Below are 20,482 nucleotides of genomic sequence, written 5' to 3'. Positions count from 1 at the left end.
TCTCGAGGGGCTCGATAAGCGGATATATAGAATAGTCTGGTAAGCTAGATGACTGGATAAGAGAGACACATCAGTTTGCGTGATGGTACGACTCAAATTAGCTGGGTCCTCACGGAGGTATTGGCTGCATTAAACAGATTGGAGGAGACGCCCTGCACGAAAGATAACTGGTCAAAGCCAGCGGTGCATAGACTACCGTTTGAGGAGCCCAGGAACTTCGTAGGCGTGAACACTGTTAGGACAGGATCAAACGACTCCAATTCGTCGGTAGAAACACATTCAGGGTGCGACGAAGAATCGACAGATAACCAGACTATACTCACAGACATTAAATTCGTAAATTGGATCCGTGACGGGCACTGTATTACCAGAAACAATGTTTGATACGTTCTCTTTCTCAGACATTGAATCTGCGGCGATGATGGGAAATGGTCCCCGCCTTGTGATCACACGTACGGTGGCTCATTCAGCCTCCGGGCTTGTGGTGAACTCTGATGAAGATCTGTTTGCACGAGATGAGAGCACTGCGCACCTGAGAGCACTGGTTGCCCAACATCTATGATCGTTGTCGGACCGGTCTTCCATGGAACCTATACTTATCGCATCCAGCCAATGGAAGAGATCGCGTACGAGCTGTCCTTAGATCTGACTCCAAGGGGTGAGATGTCTCGTTGTGTGCACCTTCCTGCTCGCCTGGAGTGGCCAATCTTGCCGCGTCCTGTGCGTTCTCCACGAGGATCTGATGCTAAGTGCTTTCTCGTTTGCCGGGATGTACCATCAACCGACCATCTTTACCCAACTTGCAGCACCACACATGTGGATCAGCGGAATTGCGGCCTCCAGCTTCCCAGTCTGGTGCTCGCGTCATGAGAGCGTAAATATAAGTATCAACGAAAGGACGTACACGCCGGGCCATTGCAAGATCCGACATCAAAAAAATGATATCTTTTCAGCAGGAATATGGCAGGGATTGTGGTCTTGAAGAGGGAGACGCGGCGAGTTGGCGGCTAAGTAGTATCGTAGTCGCACTGAACGCTATCACACGCTTGTCATACGCCTGGAGAGCAGCGGGCTTTCAACTCCTCAGGTGGACTCTTGCTTAACCATGGCACCACCAAATATATTCCGGGGTGGAAGAGTCGCGTCCAGCCTTGACGCGGACGCTCCGACGCTGCAAACGTACAGTACTTATCATGACACGGTTAGTTTGCTGTTGCCTTGCCCGGGCCGCGTGGCCGCGATTGGTCCATGGCCGGCGTCTAAAACCGTGTGGGCCGTTGGTTTGCTTGTCTCCAGCTTTCATCGTGCCGGTCAGCAAAGGTCAACTTTTCCTCCAGAATACGAACATCAGGCATCTGAGTCCTTGTCTACTCAATTCGACTGGACCACCATGGAGTTCGTCGACGACCTTTACACGGAAGAAGAACACAGGAAAATGGATCAGCGTGTCTTCGAAAAAACGAAGCGTAATATATCTCCGGAGGTCTTGTCTGGGCGTATTCCGCCAGATAGCCGTGATGCCGAGATTCTCCTTACGAGGATTGTCCTCGGCTGCCCAAATACCATGCGCCATGACGATTGTGATGAAGTCTCCAGGCGAAGCGACGTTCGAGCTGTATTGCATAGCTCACTTATAGAAGGTGGCTTTTCCAAGATACGTTGTTTGAGTGAGTCACCTCGTTGGTTCCCGATCCACGCTCTGCTGTCTAACACACTCACCTATGGCAGAGGTTCTGCGTACCCAGGAGCACATTCCCCGTGATCCTATGTCACCGTGTAGGCTGGTGGCTCCATACTGCATTACTTGATACGATAGACTTATTGATATGCTTAGCTGATATGGTACTTCATCGGTCCTTCCACACTACCTCGGCGGAGCCGTAGATGGCTTCTACGAATATCTCACTGAAAACAATAAGAAATTTTGCAAATTTGACACCATGGACAAAACTTACTACGCACAATTCTGTTCAATTGTTCAAAGTTCTGGAACGGGCAAATCTCGATTGGTGATCGAGGTGTTTCTTCCATTGATACTTATCCTTAACGTTGTAGTGAACGTCATTCATAGCTAGGAAACAAAGATGTTTTTGTGTTATATATGAACATCCGTGAAGCCAGGTCTGGGTACCCTTATCGAGAGCTCTACGAACACATGCCGCGTACAGCGTCGGCTTACGGTGCCCGATGTTGTGCATTTTTTACTGCGATATTCAACCAACTCGAGGACTGGTTCACCGAAAAGTGCCAGAGGCATAGCTACAGTGATGCCGTGCGTCTCTGGCACCGCATAATGTGTACAATGGATACAGCAGATCGAGAATTCTTCAACAAATTGGAGCGCCGTTATAAAGTGGTGAGCTGTCTTTATATACTGGTGTCTTCCCCGTTGACTGTCGTGCGTAGATTCTAGAGAGTCCGTCTATCCAGCAGCTATCTACAGACGTCGAGGGTCTTGCCCTTGATGACAAACAATCCACGTCTCATCTTGGTATGTGTGGATATTTCCTTGATCGTTTGAGTATGAAGTATCCCTCTGAACAAATTTTAGGAACAGCGGGGTCGGACGAAATAAAGATGGAAGGCGAAACCATGATGAAGAACGCCTACGCTTCTCTGATTGAAGCGCATCTAGAGTTATTCCCCAAAAAATCACATAAACCGACCCTATTATTGCCCTTGACAAAGCACATATCGGCCATCTCATATATTGTGTCGAGCCATTAGTGCGTATACACGCGGCCGAACCCAGTCCGTATGGGTGGTCTTTGCATCTACAAACTCAAAGGTCGCTGACTTTGCTGCTCCTTCTCAGATCAGTAAGGATACTGTTCGCCATGATCTACGCAATCTGATCTATGTTGATGTTGACAGATGATTCCAACCGCATTGCAGTTGGCGGCGAACTACTATATCCTCCATACACTGCAGTAGGATGTGACCAATTCGCTGATCCTATCAGCGATGAGAAAATTTCTGCCAGGGATGTGGCGAAATTCAACCACATTCATTATTGGCTATGGTCGGCCTTTGTGAGTGCTTTCGTATACTTTGCGATCTGAAATGACGTCGAAGCGTAGGTGGCATGCCCTAAACGATATATGCAACCGCGAGGAAATGTCTGAATTTGCTTCCCAAAAGCTGTGCAGCAGTGACAAGTTCATACCAGGCGACTCTGAACAATCCCTGGCTGTGCTAAGCCAGAGATTCTGTTTGGATGTTTGTTTCGGTCACCCCAAAGCTACGGATTTCTTGGAGACGGCCGTGGCGAGTCACATGCGCGTATGTATCACGACGACTGAAGATAGGATGTGGCGATTCACGAGCTACCCATCTGAGCCATACCTTTCATCCGTCGCCGCTCATCTCTTGCATAAAACACCCGGGGCACTTACCACTGTCCTTGCTTGCCTCGAAGGCAAATTGGACAGCGGAATGATCGCAGTAGGGCAAAGTGGGGAGCTGGTCAGTCGGCTCCTTTGGCTACTGGGGAAGGATCTGTTTGCCACTCAATCGTTCGACGAGACTACCACACGGAATCAGGAGCTACTTTATTGTCGCAGCATTCCAGTGCTTCCCTTCCTCGAATTTTTCTTTGGGATGAAATTTTGGCCTGCAGATGACGAGCAGAAAACCGCCGCAAGAGAAGCATTCAAGAATGCTCGCATCAATTTCTCTCATTGGGTCGCTATGTCCGATAATATTTCCAAGGAAGGCGTAAAGTGGAAGTGAGCCCGCTGTAGTTTCTTATATCCGTCCTCTCGTAATCACGCAAATTGAACAGTCCCCGCGAATGGATCTTGCGCCACTGGTATAGAACATGTGCAATTCAATGTTGTCATGGACAGCCACGCACCGACAAGATGATTCCGATGTATTTCGACGACTTTTCCGGCAGGAACGATCAAGATCGGATGTCCAGCATTTTCATCTCTGACAAAGCAGGAGAAAACGATAGCCCACGCGATGTCAATTTCATTGACCGTACTCACGACTCTATTAATTGTTCAACTTCACGGCCATATATTGCAATAACTCTTGATCTAGGCGTCCAAGACGAAAGTATTACGTCCACATTCCCTACTTCAACATCGGAACGGGTCAATGCAGGCGTCGACAACCGCTGCCTGCGGATATATGCTCGAGGGATGAGTGCTGAGACATATCCCTTTCTGAATAAGGTGGAAGGGCTGTTCCAGGTGATGAAGCAGGTCGCTGTACGCGAGCGAGCGCCGCTGTATCCAAGCCCGATAGAAGCTCGCCTGCAGGATCTTTTCAAGTACGGCAGTACATCTTCTGAGCGGCACATGAAATGGGAAGCGGGTAGAGATCCTCGTCTACTATTCTCGACAGAGTAGAATGTCCGGCCGGTATGTTATGACGCATATCCATCTTGCCCTCTTCATACTGCCTCATCGTATGTATTATAACCGGGATGCTTCTTGTTCTGTCGTCTCAAGTGTAGGTTTCCTCAAAGATCATGCGTTTTGCACAGACAAAGAGATAAACGTAGCCTCCACTCAACTATTCTCAAGACTCTCATAAATAGCGAAACGACTATTCGTCTTCGCCAGCGCCATAGTCCTCATCGTCTTCATCTTCATCCGCCATACTCTTCTTCGATCGTTTTACTCGCTTCCTCTTCCCCGTCTGCGTGTTCTCGAGCTTCCGCTTCCCCTTCGCATCTTTCCCTGCACTCGCCTTCTTCACCACGTCCGCGATCTCGTCTGCCCACCCCTTCAACTGCTGCTCTCCTCGTCGCTCTTCCGTCATAGAAAGCTTATTGAGTACCTCCACTTCTTTCTTCCAGACGTCCATGCCGTTCTCGGTGCCGGGGACGTCGTATGCAGGCGTCTCGAGGATCAGCGGAAGGTTCTGCGTGCGCGGGTCCGTCAGGATGTGCGCGAAGGTCGTCAAGGACAGATATCCCCTGCATATGATTGCACCGATGCCGAGACAGGCGGAAACAGCGTAAGTGAGGTTGCACAAAACGTCGGACGAAGACGTACAGCCCGATGTTCTCGTGCCGATCCTTGTTGCTCTTGAGATCCCCCTTGGAGTCGTTTATATGCATACCACGAAGGTACTGTATCCCGACATCTCGCTCGAACTCGGCCACTGCAGAGGAAGCGGTCAACTTCAAGTTTACAGTCAGGACGAGGAGGCCACATACTGGTCGATCTATCACACGAAGTGTCAGTCATATGGACAACATCGAGACCTCAGCGGACTCACTCCCAGCCCTCTTTCGTCCGAATATCGTATCCCTGAGTAACAGGACTTCAGACGTGCACCGCACCAACCACAAGTTTCAACCTACTGCGGCAAACATATGGCCTGAAAAATCACACAGTGTTAATGATCACAGACTTCGTAACAAGCTTCCGACTGACATGTATCCAAGCAAACGCCAACGCGAGACTTGTCTTCTACCTGGCGGATGACACTTCCGAGCTCTGCGAAGCTAGAACCTAGTACGTTGCCCGATCCAGCCTTAGGGCTCAAGCTCAGTCTGCCTCCCAGCCAAGGACAGGAAGACAAAGAAACAGACCATATTCTCCAGCACGATGACCACGTTGGCAGTCTCCTTGTGAGCTCTGTTTACACATGCAGCGACTAGAGACAAGGAGTCTTCTGTTGACGCCTGACCGACCGTCGAGCCTGGGCTTAAGAAAACAAAAAATCACTATGGATAATGCGTGAACTTCCACAAGAAACACACTGGAAATTATACAGGTGCAGCCCGAGCTCCTCGCAGCGCTTCAAATCATCCAAAAAGCATCTATACGATTTTTCCCTCTTATCTCTAGAAAATTACATGCAGTCGTAAATTTGCTTAACCCCAAGAGGTCCCACGAAGATCAAAGGCACACGCACTCGTCCGGATTTCCTAGGTTGACGAGGTAGCTTCCGTGAGGTAATATATGATCTGGAGAATATCCAAATGCCTTCATGCGCTCTTTGAATGATAGCACAGACTGTGCGCTGAACGGCGATGACTCCCACTTTCTTTGTGACTTGAGGAACAGCGCAAAGGCGTTCGCCCTGCAGGTCACAAGCATTATAAGCAGCCCAGCGAAAAATCCGTAAAATACGATAAACATACCCAATCGTCGCAGCATTCACTATAGAATTCTCGACGCCTCCTGCAGACGAGACGTGTGGTCCTATCTTCCATTCGTTGAGTGCCCTCGGTGCGAAGTCCTCAGGCATCGGCTCGACAGCCTCAATCTTCTTCTTGCGTTTAACGGATTTTGTACGTGATTCTTCCACTTCATTCACAGCTTCAGCGGTCCCCGACTTGACCTCGGTAGTACTTCCTGCCTTCTTCCGAACGCGTTTCGGAGGTTTGTCCGCTATCGCTTGGCTTTCATCTTTGACCGTCGCGGCACGCACAACAGTTGTGGAAAGACCGCTTGTGGACGCCGTACATGCTGCAGAAACCAGTCGAGAACTGCGACGAAGAGACGTACTCGCCATGGCCACTTAAGGATGGTCACAGCTGGGATCAAGCGACACGACAGCACGTGACAGTGCCGAGGAACGCACGTCCGCTTTTGGAAGGTGGTGTATTCGTCAACGCAGCTCCAGCTGAGCTCCGCTCCTGGTCTGCCATTCATAGCGTGATGTCATTACTATAATAGTGTTACCCGGGATACTATAAAATCCTTTGAACAGACGCGACGTAACTCACATTCAAGCTCTCACTGCACCTTCTCCTTTTTCCCGTACCACTTTACAACTATATCCACCATCATGAGTTCGAGTCATCTCATCCCGCCTCAAGAAGAGAAGAGAGACACAGCGGTACAAAGTCGTCTCCCAGTTGACCATACGAGCTTCCTCGACACGCCACAAGAGGAGGGCGATGTCAGATACCAGAAAGCGAGCGCCGACTCTTTCCTCGTGCCCCCCCACGAAGAGAAGAGCACACAAACAGAAGGGAAACGTGAGCTCTCGACCTTGCTGTACTCCAGCCTTCTTGTACTGACGCCTGCACATGAAGCACATCTTGACAAAGGTATTCGTAACTGGGTTACACTGCTCGGCTGTGCTGACACATACCTAATTACTTCTCCACAGGTGTCGACGTCCTCGAGGATAACCTGAACGCAGGCACACTGCATGTGCAGGAGTCTCAAGCCCGCGACGAAGCAGCACGTAACAAGCAAATCTCGGATGCAGTCCGTTCAGGGGCCGCGGGGGTTACGGGAGAGGACATAGGCGTTGCTGAGCATCAACGGCTGTTCTGAAGATCCCAGGCGTATTTGCAGAACGCATCGGTAGTCTCGAAACTGTAGCATAGCTTCGCATCCAACGATCCACGATTTGTGACCTCGTAGACGAAAGGTGACACAGAGGATGGTTCGATATAACTCACACAACTTTTAAGAGTTAAAAGTGCTGAAGCTGCGTGTTGTGTCAAATCCCTTTCTCTGCGTGCAATTGTATATTAGCGGCAGTCAGTGCATTGTTCAAAGGTACTTTGCATCAACACTCACCAGCGCGACTGTGATATTAACACGGGCAGAAGCAACTCGTTTAGACATGGGATAACGAGCCACAGATAACTGTCATCACCCAAGAATATAAACATTCAAAGAATGGTACAATTACACACGTTATCCATATGAGCTTCGGCACTTAGTGTTCACGTCGCGATATCAGTCGTAGCACATGCAGAAGGTATACGTACAATAGACATGTCCTAAGTCTCAATCAACTTCTCCAGTTCGAACGCCGACAATCAAAGGCCCTCTTCCATCATCTCACGCTCTAGCTCCTCCGGGCTGAGCAAGCCCGCTGCGTATGCCTACAATTGAAGACGAGTCGAGTTCACCGACTGCCCAGATGCACACACGGATCCACGCACCTCAAGGTCCAAATCCTCCAGCGTCGCAGATGCAGCAGCAGCACCCAGCGCGGCGCGCTCGCTCCCGCGAGAGCGCTTTAAGACTTCTTCTTCGAGTGTCTCCCAGTCACGCTCGGGCTCCTCAGGCATCAACGCACCACGGTTCGCCAGGCGGTCCGCGCCCTCATTCCCCTCTTCCCCAGTATGCCCGCGCACGTGCTGAAGGTGTATCTGCATCCCCTGGTTAGCCGCGCCACTGTTCGCGTTAGACACGTCAAGAAGAAAAGCGCACCTTCTGGCCGGCCAGCCCGCGCTCGTCAATAAGCGTGGAGATGTAGCGGATGAGGGGTGCGTTCTTCACTGGCTCGCCTTTAGACCCTATGAAACCATTCTGGATCCAATTCGGGAGCCAATCATGGAAGCCTGGCAGAAGAGGTGAGTATCCGGTCACCGGGTGGATGGGGGACGCACAGCTGATGCTGTACTTTGAGTCTGTCTTGATCAAAAGCGGATGTTTATTTCGAGGGGCCGTCTCGAGGACGCGCACGATGGCCTGGCACGATAACAAGTCAATCATGGAGTCAGAACAAGGAGCGATGTCGGAGGATAACGGGGAAATTTTTGTAGATGGATGCGGAAGGGCTACCCGAGGCAATCTACGGTCGTCTCTCAGCGGCAAAATTGTGCGAAACCTGCGTCCTATCTCGCATCCACCAAGGTTATCGCACGTTTCTCGCGCCTGAAACGCACGCTAATGCAAAACCCATCGGGCAGCCAGCCAACGCGAGACGAATACAAAACATAAGCGATAGAGAGGTACGTACTATAAGCTCGGCTCGATTATTCGTCTGCACACCAGGGCACCTCTCTGCGAGATTTCTAGATAATCGATAAAATCAAAACTCCAATGAAATTCAATGCAATGCCAGACCTTGCATCGTTCCTGCCCCACCAAACGCCGATACCAGCGATAGAGCCAGCTTTGCCATTGCCTCTGCATGACCCGTCAGAGTAGACAATGTCCCACAAACTCTCATCCTTGAGGGTCTCAGCCGTGATCCTGTTCTTCCCGCTCTTAGCGCTGTCTGAGGCACTTGGCACTTTGGACGAGGATGACGGGGCTAGTGCGGCTTTAGAGTCAACCTTGCTGTGTGGTTTTATCACCTGCGCGGTGTGCGTAGTCACCGAAGGGACGTTCCGACTTCCCGACGCGGATCCCGAGCCAGAGGCAGGGAGGCCAACCCAAGCTTCCGCCTCTGCGGCGGTGGTGAACTTTTTATGCTTAGCACCAGGATATCCAACGACCTGAGCCTCACATTCATCCCTGGGTCTCCAAATGAGTAGACGGGCTCATGGAGAGTTAACTTCGAGGCATATACCATGTCAGATATACTCCTGGAACGCGGCCCTTCGACACGGCGTAGAAGGCGGGCCCCTTTGCCCTCGGCATGAGAGATTCGACAACAAAATACGAACTGCGGTATGTCAAAAGGCGAAACGCTGTGAGAGATTGCGAGCAGAGTCGGTTAGCCGAGCGTATCGATGAAAGGTGAAGAAGCAGGGCTGCTTCGGGTTCTTGAGAGCCAGAATGGTGGCTGAGATAGCTGTGATGGGGAATGATGGATATGTCACTAGAACCAGTTCCTTCGGACGGAAGAGACGTGACCGTTGCAACGTTGAACGGTCAAATTCGACGGCCTCTGGTGAGGAGGCGTGCACAGACCATGCCGTGGCCCGATAGTCGTGTTCAACTTGTCCAGTAGCACGTGGTCGTGACTGCAATCGGACGTTGTCAGAATCTTTAAAGCTTTCACGGCCAACATAACGCAGCTCCTACCGAGGCCGTTGCCTCGGTGCGTCTTCACTAGGACGATAGAGTGTACTGATTTTTTAACGTCAGTACAGGCCAAAGTGACCAGTTTTCTTCGACTGCCAGTGGAAGTCAGACCTAGAGTCAGATCTTGTGCATCCTGATGCGGCTTCTGCACAGATCGCGTGTAGGCAGGCTCAAGATTGACAATAACCTGTTGTGACCGCCCTGCCAGTGCGTTCTGCTGCTACGCCTTCGATACTGACACAGACCAGTACAGTGTAACAGCACCACTGTGCACTAGTTACAGTCCGATCTCCATCGGTACATATCAGGCCAAACCGTGAGCGCTCCGGATTCGAGCGCTTGGCGAATTCAACATAGCGGCTCAAATCACGAAGCTGCTGACTCATCCCCCAGGATATGTAGCGACCAAGTTGAACTTACACCAGCGGCTTCAACGCGTTCTCTCGTCCAGGTCCCCCTGGAATTGATATCTCGACGAGAAAAGTACCCCTCAGTCACACTCCATGTCCAACAAGTTACCAGCTGCGTCGCTGAGTCAAACCTCTTCTCCCAGAATTTCTACTCTAGGTCCAGGCGCCAGTAGCTGTGGCGTAGAGAATAGTGAGAAATTATCCATGCTCTTCATATTTCCTCGTTGATATGCCCATTCCAGGTGATACCACTGTCTCCCGCAAAGCCTGGAACGACGAGGAATTTTTTGCGAAGGTCGCGCACTTTCGCGAAGAAGCATTGGAAATCCACTTGAATAAATTTCGGGTTTGGAAGACCATCAGCCGCAACTATCTCCCGCTTTTCCGGCAGGACGTGCACGTATGGTACGGTGACGCGCCATACTACGTCCGCATCGTCGACGTCCCTGGTGCACTCTCCGGAGACATACTCCGTTACAAGGCTGATCTGCCGCGGTACGACTGCCATCTCGAGGTCGTCGGCGACACCGTTCGAGAGATCGATTTCAAGCCGTATCCTCCAGAGGAGCTTGAGGAGGAAGGGAATCCGAATGTTCTTGAGGACGACGCGAAGGAGCTCTTCGCGACCCTCCCGCTTGTCACCTTTGACGAGGACAAGCATTTCACTAAGCCGGCGAGGACGCGGCGCGAGATCGAGGTTCTACAAATGTGCAAGGGTTTGCCGCAATTTGTACAGCTTCTGGGACGGCTCGAAGACGATCAGCTCGTATTTCCCAAATATCCACATGACCTCCTGCTCGCTGCGATGAGCCATAAATCTATCGACGCGATACGCAAGTGGATGCTCGACATCATCGATGGTATCGCATTTCTTCACGCGAGGGGCGTGACATATCGCGACTTCGTGCCGCGTAACTTCCTGTACGGAGCTCCCGTCGTCATCTGCGACCTGGAGTGCCAGCTCGCATCCCGTATATGCAAGGCGCCAGAGGTGTTGGCCTGGGACGATCCTCCGGATACCGTGTTCGCTCCCGCGAGTGACACATATGGGTTAGGCATTCTCCTCCAACTGTTGTGCTACGCGAATAATCCTCGAAGCCCGTATGTCCATTGGCCTGTGCTACCGCCTTTTGACAAGATCTATGAGGCTTGCACGCAGACGAGGCCTGAGGACCGGCCTTCGTTGGTGCAGCTTAAGGCTTGGTTGCAGGAGCTTTAGGTGATGCAGTCGACAATCGGTGCCCCCGTTTGTGATGATCAGTACACAGCGTCATTCAGAAGAGAAGGGCGGTATAGGCACTGGCGGCTGTCACTGGAGAACTGGGACTGCGTGGGTGCACCGGGATTGGGTATCCTACTACAAATGCTGTAATTCGATGGTCAAGGATTCACGAGAGGACGGCACAAGCACGCGACTGGAAACTGCCTGCGCCCATAATCCTGAATTGCAAGTTCTGAGCACGGCAGGTGCTGACAGTGAGAAGTTCAACGCCCCATAGCACGTGGTCGTGATTGCGATCGGATCAGAATCTTCACGACCACACAACGCAGTTGCTATCCAGGCAACAGATCCGTGCTAGGATGAGTTTCCTGGATTTGTTTACGCGTTGACTGGCCAAAATGACCAGACCCGGAGTCAGATCTTGTGCATCCTGATGCGGCTTCTGCGGGTGTTGGCTGACTCAAGAATGACACTAACCTGTTGTGACCGCCCTGCCAGGGCGACCTCTGGTCCAACTACCGCTCGATACTGACACAGACCAGTACTTGCACTTTACAGTCCGATCTCCGTCGGTATCAGGTAACTGTGAGCGCTCCGGATTCGAGCGCTTGGCAAATTCAACATGGCGGCTCAAATCACGAAGCTGCTGACTCATCCCCCAGGATATTTAGCGACCAAGTTGAACTTATACCAGCGACTTGAACGCGTTCTCCCGTCCAGGTCCCCCCTTGGAATTGATTTCTCGACGAGAAAAAATATCCCCAATCAAACACCATGTCCGACAAGTTGCCAGCTGCATCGCTAAGTCAAATCTCATCTTCCATAATCTCTACTCTAGGTTCCAATAACTGTGGCGTAGAGAACAGTGAGAAATTATCCACGCTGTTCGTATTTCCTCATCATTGATATACCCATTCCAGGTGATACCTGTGCCTCCGGCAAAACCTGGAACGACAAGGAATTTTTTGCGAAGATCGCGCAGTTCCGCGAAGAAGCGTTGGAAATCCACTTCAACAAGTTTCCGTTCTGGGAGACCCTCCGTTCGAATTATCTCCCGCTTTTCCAACAAGACGTACACGTATGGTACGGTGACGCACCGTACTACGTCCGCATCGTCGACGTCCCGAACGCGCTCTCCGGAGACATACTCCGTTACAAGGCCGACCTGCCGCGGTACAACTGCCATCTCGAGATCATCGGTAACAGCGTTCGAGAGATCGAACTCAAGAGATATCCTGCGGAGGAGTTCGAGGAGAATTTGAATGTTCTCGAGGACGACGCGAAGGAGCTCTTCGCGACCCTCCCGCTTGTCACCTTCGACGAGGACAAGCATTTCGCCAAGCCGGCGAGGACGCGGCGCGAGATCGAGGTTCTACAAATGTGCAAGGGTTCACCACACTTTGTACAGCTTCTAGGACGGCTGGAAGACGACCGACTCGTATTTCCCAAACACCCTTACGACCTCGTCTTTGCAGCAGTCAGTAATAAATCTATCGATGCGATACGCAAGTGGATGCTCGACATCATCGATGGTATCGCATTCCTCCACGCGAGGGGCGTGACATACCGCGACTTCGCGCCGCGCAACTTCCTGTACGGGGATCCCGTGATCACCTGCGACCTCGAGTGCCAGCTCGCATCGTGCAGGGCGCCGGAATTGTTTGCTTGGGACGATCCTCCGGATAATGCGTTCACTCCGGCGACAGATATTTACGGGTTGGGCATCCTCCTCCAGTTGTTGTGCTACGCGAATAATCCTCGCAGCCCGTATTTCCATTGGCCTGTGCTACCGCCTTTTGACAAGATCTTCGAGGCTTGCACGCAGACGAGGCCTGAGGACCGGCCTTCGTTGTTGCAGCTTAAGGCTTGGTTGCAGGAGCTTTAGGTGATGCGGCCGACAATCGATGCCTCTATTTGTTTTATAACTTAAAGATGTGCATACGTAGCAGTTCTCTCACCGTTCCAAATTTTGTATTGCTCCTCGAGTCTCGACAATTGTATGTACAAAGCGTGATTCACGTTGATGGTAAATGCTGGCAAGCATCGAGTACAAAGTCAGACTGTCAGGTTCATGCACGCGTACTTATAAGCAGGGGGCGGGACATTCGCAAACGCTATCGATCACATTCAAACGTAACGCGGAGACAAATCTACAACGTACAATTTGAAGTTTGTATCGACTCTTCAGTTGGCAAATACACAAGCAAGTAGGAGATAGAGACGTAATCACGAAGCAACGAAGACAAAACGAAGACACCGCAAATCGCTGCATATGGGAACTGGGAGATAGCGTGCATGTGCGAGAGCACAAGCAGAATTTTGAAACCACAACGGTCAGATCATACGCTGCCGTGAGCAAGAAAAGTGAAGCTTACCATATTACTTCCGAACGCTATGAGACCTCGTTCCCTTGTGTTTCGCATTGTTTCGCATAGCATGACTATCACACACAATTGTGCATATGCATGACATGGTGGCAGGATACTTTGCATCCGGAGGCCGCCCAGTCGGGACAACGTCCCTCGTGCCGCCCAGGTGAATATTCACTGTCCTGGAACTTCGGATGCTGAGGCGTAGCCCTCGCGAAAAATGCTGACAACCACCACAGACGCCCACAAATACGAGTCAGACAGATCGCGCTAGTGTGCAACAAAGAATTTGATATATTGCGACCGTAGACCGATAACAATCAGCCACACTCTCTTCCGAGCGGCGATGGGTCGATAGAGCCCTGATGGAAGTTATTTTTTGATTGGCCAACTTCCGCTGAAGTGGCGCAACATTCGGCAACATGATTTAGAGGCTCCCGACTGAGAGTAGATGACTCGGGCTGGGAGAACTAGTTGCGGTTCTTGCGGGAATCATCTGATAGAATAGTTCAGGACGCAATATGACTGACGATGGCTTTGTCAAATACCTGCCTGCTTACGATGCTTAGCACATTCTGCAAGAGATCAGTTGCAGGATCACCGGCGGATGAATGGACATAGCATAGTCAGTGTCAGGAGACAACATCCGAATAAATTCCCTTCTGTCAGAAGGAAACACAATGGCCAAGCATGTCCTTCGTCAGCGGTGAGTCGAAATAACGGGACTGGTCTGCGAATATCCCACCGAAATGGTTGCGACAAGATAGTCTGCTAGCAGTCATGACAAGAGATGTAACTGAAGACTCGACTAGCCAGCTGAGGTGGCGCAAATAGGTGCATATCGAGAATATTTGGCACAGTGATTCAGAGGCATCATGATCACACTCTTGACTGAGAATGGATGACTCGAGCTGGGAGGATACGGGATTCGTTCAGGACATAATATGACAGATGACGACTTTGTCAAATACCTGCTCACTTATGATAACAGATCAGTTGCAGTCACCGGTGGATGAATGGCCATAGTCAGCCATCAAGAGAAATTTCGGAATCGATTCCCCTTCGCCATAAGAAAACACAATGGCCAAGTGCATCCTTGGGCAGTAGAGACGTGAACTGGCCTTCGATTATCCAACTGACGGTGAAATGGTTTGCCACTCGGGTCACCGGTCACGCGTATTCTCCGTTTCGTAGTCACGCGTCACGAGGCGAAATAGCGAGTCGTCGGTTCGAATTCATCCGATGAATTCGAACCGACGACTCTCTCTGTTCTCAGTCCGAGTTAGTCTCCCAAAGGCAGTTGTAGCCACTCTGCTTCAACCTTCGTGCCTCGGATATCCGTGTCTGACGTCCGAGTGTCGTTTGAATTTCAGCACTTCTGGAACCTCTAGCTATAGGCTACTTCTCTCAGATCTCAGCGCTTGCACCGCCCACCGTGCTGTGCTCAGAACTTGCGACTCAGGGCTATGGGCGCAGGCTGTTTGCAGCCACTGGCGCCGTTTTCGCGTGAAACCCAGATCGTCGAATCACAAAATTTGTAGTAAGATATCCAACCCCCGTGCATCCACGCGGCTCCGGTTCTCCAAGACACACATTTCTCTTCTGAGAGACACTGTGTACTGATCATCATGATGGGCCTTGTCCGCTGTCAGGATGCGCTTTTTTAATCTGTGCGCAATATCGAACGTCCGTGAACGGGCTGGTCTTGCGGTTGTTCCATTCCTCCGGGTAGAGAACCAACTGGCGCATCTGCCTAATTTCTAGAACTTCTGTTGGTCTTCAGGTCACTCTGCGGAAGACGGAGTAGATCTGGACTTTGGCGCTACAGCTGCATCGAACAGACCTCTCGGCTAAGCGAGTCTTCAGTTACATCTCTTGTCATGACTGCTAGCAGACTATCTTGTCGCAACCATTTCGGTGGGATATTCGCAGCCCAGTCCCATTATTTCGACTCACCGCTGACGAAGGACATGCTTGGCCATTGTGTTTCCTTCTGACAGAAGGGAATTTATTCGGATGTTGTCCCCTGACACTGACTATGCTGTGTCCATTCGTCCGCCGGTGATCCTGCAACTGATCTCTTGCAGAACGTGCAAAGCATCGTAAGCAGGCAGGTATTTGACAAAGCCATCGTCAGTCATATTGCGTCCTGAACTATTCTATCAGATGATTCCCGCAAGAACCGCAACTAGTTCTCCCAGCCCGAGTCATCTACTCTCAGTCGGGAGCCTCTAAATCATGTTGCCGAATGTTGCACCACCTCAGCAGAAGTAGGCCAATCAAAAAATAATTCCCATCAGGGTTCTATCGACCCATCGCCGCTCGGAAGAGAGTGTGGCTGATTGTTATCGGTCTACGGTCGCAATATATCAAATTCTTTGTTGCACACTAGCGCGATCTGTCTGACTCGTATTTGTGGGCGTCTGTGGTGGTTGTCAGCATTTTTCGCGAGGGCTACGCCTCAGCATCCGAAGTTCCAGGACAGTGGATCTTCAATCCCGGCCATGATGCCGTATACGTACCACGATGAAAGATATAAAATGCTGTTCCAGGCGTGCTAGGAGGCCCCAGTTCACTGCATCGCTCAAACACACTTGAAGTTTTTCTTGCTGCACGTACCCTTCCGATGTCGACACTCGCTACATTGTACAACAATCTCCCCACCCTCGGCGAGGCCGATGACAAGTTCGTTGACCGTGCTAACATCTTCGCCAAAGTTGGGCCTCTTTTGGCCAAATACGACAACAAGTTCGGCCTCTACCTCGTGCATGCCCACTGCTCTCTTGAGGATGGAGAGAAGATGGTTGCATCGGGAAATGTATCCGAGCCCGTCAAGGATGCCTCGTGCTATCCTGAGCGCTGGCTCGCCACGGGAGAGGCATACGAGTTTAACACGGAGCACACCGAGGTTCCTCCTGCGGCTCTGTTTGTCGAGTTCAGGTCGCTCGTTGGCGACATGACCGCTGTCCTCGGGCTCTACTACGCCGGCAACGTCACGCCTGGTATGATGCTCCTGGAGCACACTGAAGGGAGGAAGAACATCGTCGAGGCCATTGATGTTGGCATAGGCAACACGAAGGACGCTGTCCCGACTGCGTGGCTTCCGGATGCAAAGGATCCTGTCACCATGGCATGCGTGATCGAGTGTGATACTCGCATTACTCGAACTGGTTCCGCACACAAGGATACGAGGTCTCATCGCCCTCTGTAATAAAATGGTAAGCCTGACATGTCTTGCTCACGGCAGCCTAGGATCTGACCGCTGTGGTTTCGTAGCGGTGTTCGTGATCTCGCACACCTAGCTGCAGTTCCCATGAGTATAGAGGTATGCAATATCTTCGTTGCTTCGTGAATACGTCTGTCTTGTACTTGTTAGTGTGTTTGAAGTCGATACAAAGTTCAAGTTGTGTGTTGTAGATTTGTCGCCGCAGTACGTTTGAATGTGGTCAATAGTAGCGTCTGCGAATGTCGTTCCCCGCTTATATGCGTGACACTCTGATTTTGCACTCGATGCGCGCCAGCACATCTCTTGCATATATTGTAGCCACCATAGGTAATACCTCCGCGTTACAGTCACCAGCCGCCTTCCGTTCGGTGGCAACCAATGCAGCAAAACGCGTATGTGCGTAGAACGAGCATACTAGATCTGCCGGCACCATCAAGGTAACGATTTGTACATACACGCGTCAAGACTCGAGGAGGGATACAAAATTCGGAACGGTAGGAGCTCTGCACATCTTTAGCCTAAAACAAAAGGAGCATCGATTGTCACCTAAACCTCGTGCAGCCAAGTCTTTACCTGCACCAACGAAGGCCGGTCCTCAGGCCTCGTCTGCGTGCAAGCCTCGTAGATCTTGTCAAAAGGCGGTAGCACAGGCCAATGGACATACGGGCTGCGAGGATTATTCGCGTAGCACAACAGCTGGAGGAGGATGCCTAACCCATATATGTCACTCGCGGGAGCGAACACGGTATCCGGAGGATCGTCCCAGGCCAACACCTCTGGCGCCTTGCATATACGGGATGCGAGCTGGCACTCCAGGTCGCAGATGACGACGGGATCTCCGTACAGGAAGTTACGCGGCATGAAGTCCCGATATGTCACGCCCCTCGCGTGGAGGAATGCGATACCATCGATGATGTCGAGCATCCACTTGCGTATCGCGTCGATAGATTTATGGCCCATCGCGGCAAGGAGGAGGTCATATGGGTATTTGGGAAATACAAGCTTGTTATCTTCCAGCCGTCCCAGAAGCTGCACAAAGTGCGGCGCACCCTTGCACATTTGTAGAACCTCGATCTCGCGCCGCGTCCTCGCCGGCTTAGCGAAATGCTTGTCAACGTCAAAGGTGACAAGCGGGAGGGTCGCGAAGAGCTCCTGCGCGTCGCCCTCGAGAACGTTGGAACTCTCCTCCTCCTCAAGCTCCTCTGGAGGATACGGCTTGAAGTCGATCTCTCGAACGGTGTCGCCGACGATCTCGAGATGGCAATCGTACAGCGGCAGGTCGGCCTTATAACGGAGTATGTCTCCGGAGAGTGCCCCCGGGACGTCGACAATGCGGACGTAGTAAGGCGCATCACCATACCATACGTGCACGTCCTGCCGGAAAAGTGGGAGATAGTCTCGGTTGAGGGTCTTCCAAACACGAAACTTATTCAAGTGGGTTTCCAACGCTTCTTCGCGGAAGTATGCGATCTTCGCAAAAAACTCCTCGTCGTTCCAGGCTTTGCGGGATACAGCGGTGTCATCTCGAATGGGCATATCAGTGACGAGGAAATATGAGCAGCACGGATGATTTCTCACTATTCTCTACGCCACAGCTCTCGGCGCCTGAAACTTGCCCGGTGCGACTCTGCGAAGTTGGTGTCTCCGACATGTCGAGGGCAGTGATCTGGGTGTGAATTTTCCCGCCGTAGTCAGGATGAACTCTGACGCGACCGACAACGCTTTGCAGTCGAGATGTGGATGGTTGGATGCAACTGTGGTGTTATATGTACGAAATCATGCTGAGTCAGCATTGTAGTACTGATTGGCGCGTGCCGGAATAGACTGTAGCCTCCCTTCTGCCTAATTTAAATTAGGTGTCAGTCGTCCCAGCTTCTGAAGGTGCGCTGCATCAGGTCATCGAGAGTTTCGAGATGAGTCAGAAAAAGCGGCCGAGGATGAAAGCTTGAAATTTGAAAGCTTGATCGATATGATCGGCTCCACTGTCCCTATATATCATCAACTATCTGCAGCTCTTAATGTCCTCCGGGAAGTTCCACCGTCTGATTTCTGGTGATACTCTATGGAGCTCGCTACCTCTTATGGTGGACCACCTGACAGTCGTGTGAGGTGCATTAAGGCTAGGCTGTAACCGCGATATGCTGATCTTTGAAGAATAGGCAAAGAGGAAAACAGATGTAGCCACCTTTTCTCGTGGTTGGCGACAAATCCATCGACCCTATGCACAAGTAGACGGTAACATCGTCAAGAGCGTGTCCTTCACACGCGAGGTATGACATATCGCGATTCTGCGTCGCGGAACTTCCTATACCGTGACTGAGATCCCGTCGTCACATCTGCGACCTCGAGTGCCGCTGGCATCCCTCGTTCACTCTCGCAACTGAGATATCCGGGTTAGGCAGCCTCCCGCACCTATTATGTTATGCGAATAAACCTCGCAAGTCCAAGTATTTGCATTGGCCTGTGCTGACTCCTTTTGACAAGATCCACGAGGCACGCAGACAATGCCTGTAGACAACTTTCGTTGGTGCAGCTCAAGGCTTGGCTGCAGGAGCTGTAGAATCTTCCAGGGAAGTCTCAATCGGTACATGGGTATACGAAATCCAATTATCCGGTCAAGCTTGAAACACTGGCTCGTAATCGTCAATTTTCCCCTTAGGCTCAACCCGAATCAAATAATGGCACCGTTTGTTCTGCTGATGAAATTTGTTCCTGTATCGCAATATCTCGTTGTCATAACACCAAGGAAACACATTTGTGTAGGAAAAACATAACCTGATTGCATCGGCGAATCCACGCCATGGAAATGGTCGTAAGATGAAGAAGGCATACGACACCGCTGTGCAAGTTTTGTCATGTATACAAGAATCTTCAGCGAGTCGCGTGAGTCGGTCGACAATCAATCGTCCGTTTGTGGGCGAATTTCCGAGATAACTATTTGCTTACAATGCAAATATAGTAGCCAGAGAGAGTTACTGCAAAGTTCAAACAAAGATCGGATAACATACTGGTAAGGAAGCCTGCATTCCAATATTTGTGCTTGCTGGTGACATCTAGCTCACATTCAAGATGCCGCAGATGCGACGACAGGAAGCTTTTGGATCGAGAAGCGAACTCGTCTCCACAGTGAACACAACCATCTCCGAGAGGCTGTGTGAGTCCACGACCTCGGCAGTCGTCCCTTCCGTATGCTCAAGGAGCATAGTATCAGGGTCACGTTTCCGAGAATGTGGCCGACGACGGAATGAAGCAGTGGCAGAAGGAACTGGCTCGTTGTTAATTTCGTATTACTCTCCAAAGGCGAGCCAATGCTCGGGATAGCAGAAAGCGTCATTGACAGGCCTGGAGACGTTGCCGGTGGCGAGTATCATCTCTCTCTCGTGTACTTGGCAGCGCATATGCACGAGACATCTGCCGAACTTGTTATCATATCGATCACGAGAGGGCTTGCCTTGAAGAAGGGGATGACGCGGTTGACAAACCTGTCATTGCCCTTGACGAGGCCGAGAGAGGCCGAGGAGTATATTGTACAGAATGGCAGGAGTCGACGTGGCTAAGATGCGGCG

The 20,482-nt window shown here is 51.2% G+C and overlaps 10 protein-coding genes across 10 annotated transcripts; 7 read left to right on the top strand and 3 right to left on the bottom strand.

The window, feature by feature from the left end:
* Positions 1–1,390: 1,390 nt before the first annotated feature.
* Positions 1,391–1,884, top strand: SCP_0400240 (hypothetical protein; the record flags this gene model as incomplete). Its single annotated transcript, XM_027756765.1, has 3 exons — positions 1,391–1,667; positions 1,729–1,776; positions 1,835–1,884. 3 exons carry the CDS (start codon positions 1,391–1,393, stop codon positions 1,882–1,884), a joined length of 375 nt encoding a protein of 124 aa, XP_027612566.1.
* Positions 1,885–2,302: 418 nt separating this feature from the next.
* On the top strand, positions 2,303–2,727 carry SCP_0400230 (hypothetical protein; the record flags this gene model as incomplete). Its single annotated transcript, XM_027756764.1, has 3 exons — positions 2,303–2,356; positions 2,407–2,491; positions 2,552–2,727. 3 exons carry the CDS (start codon positions 2,303–2,305, stop codon positions 2,725–2,727), a joined length of 315 nt encoding a protein of 104 aa, XP_027612565.1.
* A 582-nt stretch (positions 2,728–3,309) lies between these two features.
* Positions 3,310–4,358, top strand: SCP_0400220 (hypothetical protein; the record flags this gene model as incomplete). Its single annotated transcript, XM_027756763.1, has 2 exons — positions 3,310–3,728; positions 3,785–4,358. The coding sequence occupies 2 exons, from the start codon at positions 3,310–3,312 to the stop codon at positions 4,356–4,358; spliced, it is 993 nt and encodes a 330-aa protein (XP_027612564.1).
* A 199-nt stretch (positions 4,359–4,557) lies between these two features.
* On the bottom strand, positions 4,558–6,480 carry SCP_0400210 (DNA-(apurinic or apyrimidinic site) lyase 1; the record flags this gene model as incomplete). Its single annotated transcript, XM_027756762.1, has 10 exons — positions 4,558–4,930; positions 5,010–5,118; positions 5,174–5,181; positions 5,236–5,267; positions 5,321–5,337; positions 5,394–5,493; positions 5,552–5,666; positions 5,723–5,806; positions 5,878–6,045; positions 6,107–6,480. 10 exons carry the CDS (start codon positions 6,478–6,480, stop codon positions 4,558–4,560), a joined length of 1,380 nt encoding a protein of 459 aa, XP_027612563.1.
* A 276-nt stretch (positions 6,481–6,756) lies between these two features.
* Positions 6,757–7,253, top strand: SCP_0400200 (hypothetical protein; the record flags this gene model as incomplete). The annotated part of the gene is made up of 3 exons (XM_027756761.1): positions 6,757–6,949; positions 7,007–7,021; positions 7,084–7,253. The coding sequence occupies 3 exons, from the start codon at positions 6,757–6,759 to the stop codon at positions 7,251–7,253; spliced, it is 378 nt and encodes a 125-aa protein (XP_027612562.1).
* A 494-nt stretch (positions 7,254–7,747) lies between these two features.
* SCP_0400190 (Ribonuclease H) lies at positions 7,748–9,302 on the bottom strand (the record flags this gene model as incomplete). The annotated part of the gene is made up of 7 exons (XM_027756760.1): positions 7,748–7,813; positions 7,874–8,083; positions 8,145–8,275; positions 8,324–8,405; positions 8,677–8,731; positions 8,784–9,176; positions 9,232–9,302. The coding sequence occupies 7 exons, from the start codon at positions 9,300–9,302 to the stop codon at positions 7,748–7,750; spliced, it is 1,008 nt and encodes a 335-aa protein (XP_027612561.1).
* Positions 9,303–10,192: 890 nt separating this feature from the next.
* On the top strand, positions 10,193–11,318 carry SCP_0400180 (hypothetical protein; the record flags this gene model as incomplete). Its single annotated transcript, XM_027756759.1, has 2 exons — positions 10,193–10,289; positions 10,342–11,318. The coding sequence occupies 2 exons, from the start codon at positions 10,193–10,195 to the stop codon at positions 11,316–11,318; spliced, it is 1,074 nt and encodes a 357-aa protein (XP_027612560.1).
* Positions 11,319–12,095: 777 nt separating this feature from the next.
* Positions 12,096–13,206, top strand: SCP_0400170 (hypothetical protein; the record flags this gene model as incomplete). Its single annotated transcript, XM_027756758.1, has 2 exons — positions 12,096–12,186; positions 12,242–13,206. 2 exons carry the CDS (start codon positions 12,096–12,098, stop codon positions 13,204–13,206), a joined length of 1,056 nt encoding a protein of 351 aa, XP_027612559.1.
* A 3,110-nt stretch (positions 13,207–16,316) lies between these two features.
* Positions 16,317–16,901, top strand: SCP_0400160 (hypothetical protein; the record flags this gene model as incomplete). Its single annotated transcript, XM_027756757.1, has 1 exon — positions 16,317–16,901. One exon carries the CDS (start codon positions 16,317–16,319, stop codon positions 16,899–16,901), a length of 585 nt encoding a protein of 194 aa, XP_027612558.1.
* A 561-nt stretch (positions 16,902–17,462) lies between these two features.
* SCP_0400150 (hypothetical protein) lies at positions 17,463–18,452 on the bottom strand (the record flags this gene model as incomplete). Its single annotated transcript, XM_027756756.1, has 1 exon — positions 17,463–18,452. One exon carries the CDS (start codon positions 18,450–18,452, stop codon positions 17,463–17,465), a length of 990 nt encoding a protein of 329 aa, XP_027612557.1.
* Between the last annotated feature and the right edge of the window lie 2,030 nt (positions 18,453–20,482).

This window comes from Sparassis crispa (assembly GCF_003851025.1).
Source record: "Sparassis crispa DNA, contig_000003F, whole genome shotgun sequence".
Classification (NCBI taxonomy): domain Eukaryota; kingdom Fungi; phylum Basidiomycota; class Agaricomycetes; order Polyporales; family Sparassidaceae; genus Sparassis; species Sparassis crispa.
This window is presented reverse-complemented; position numbering and strand designations above follow the sequence as displayed.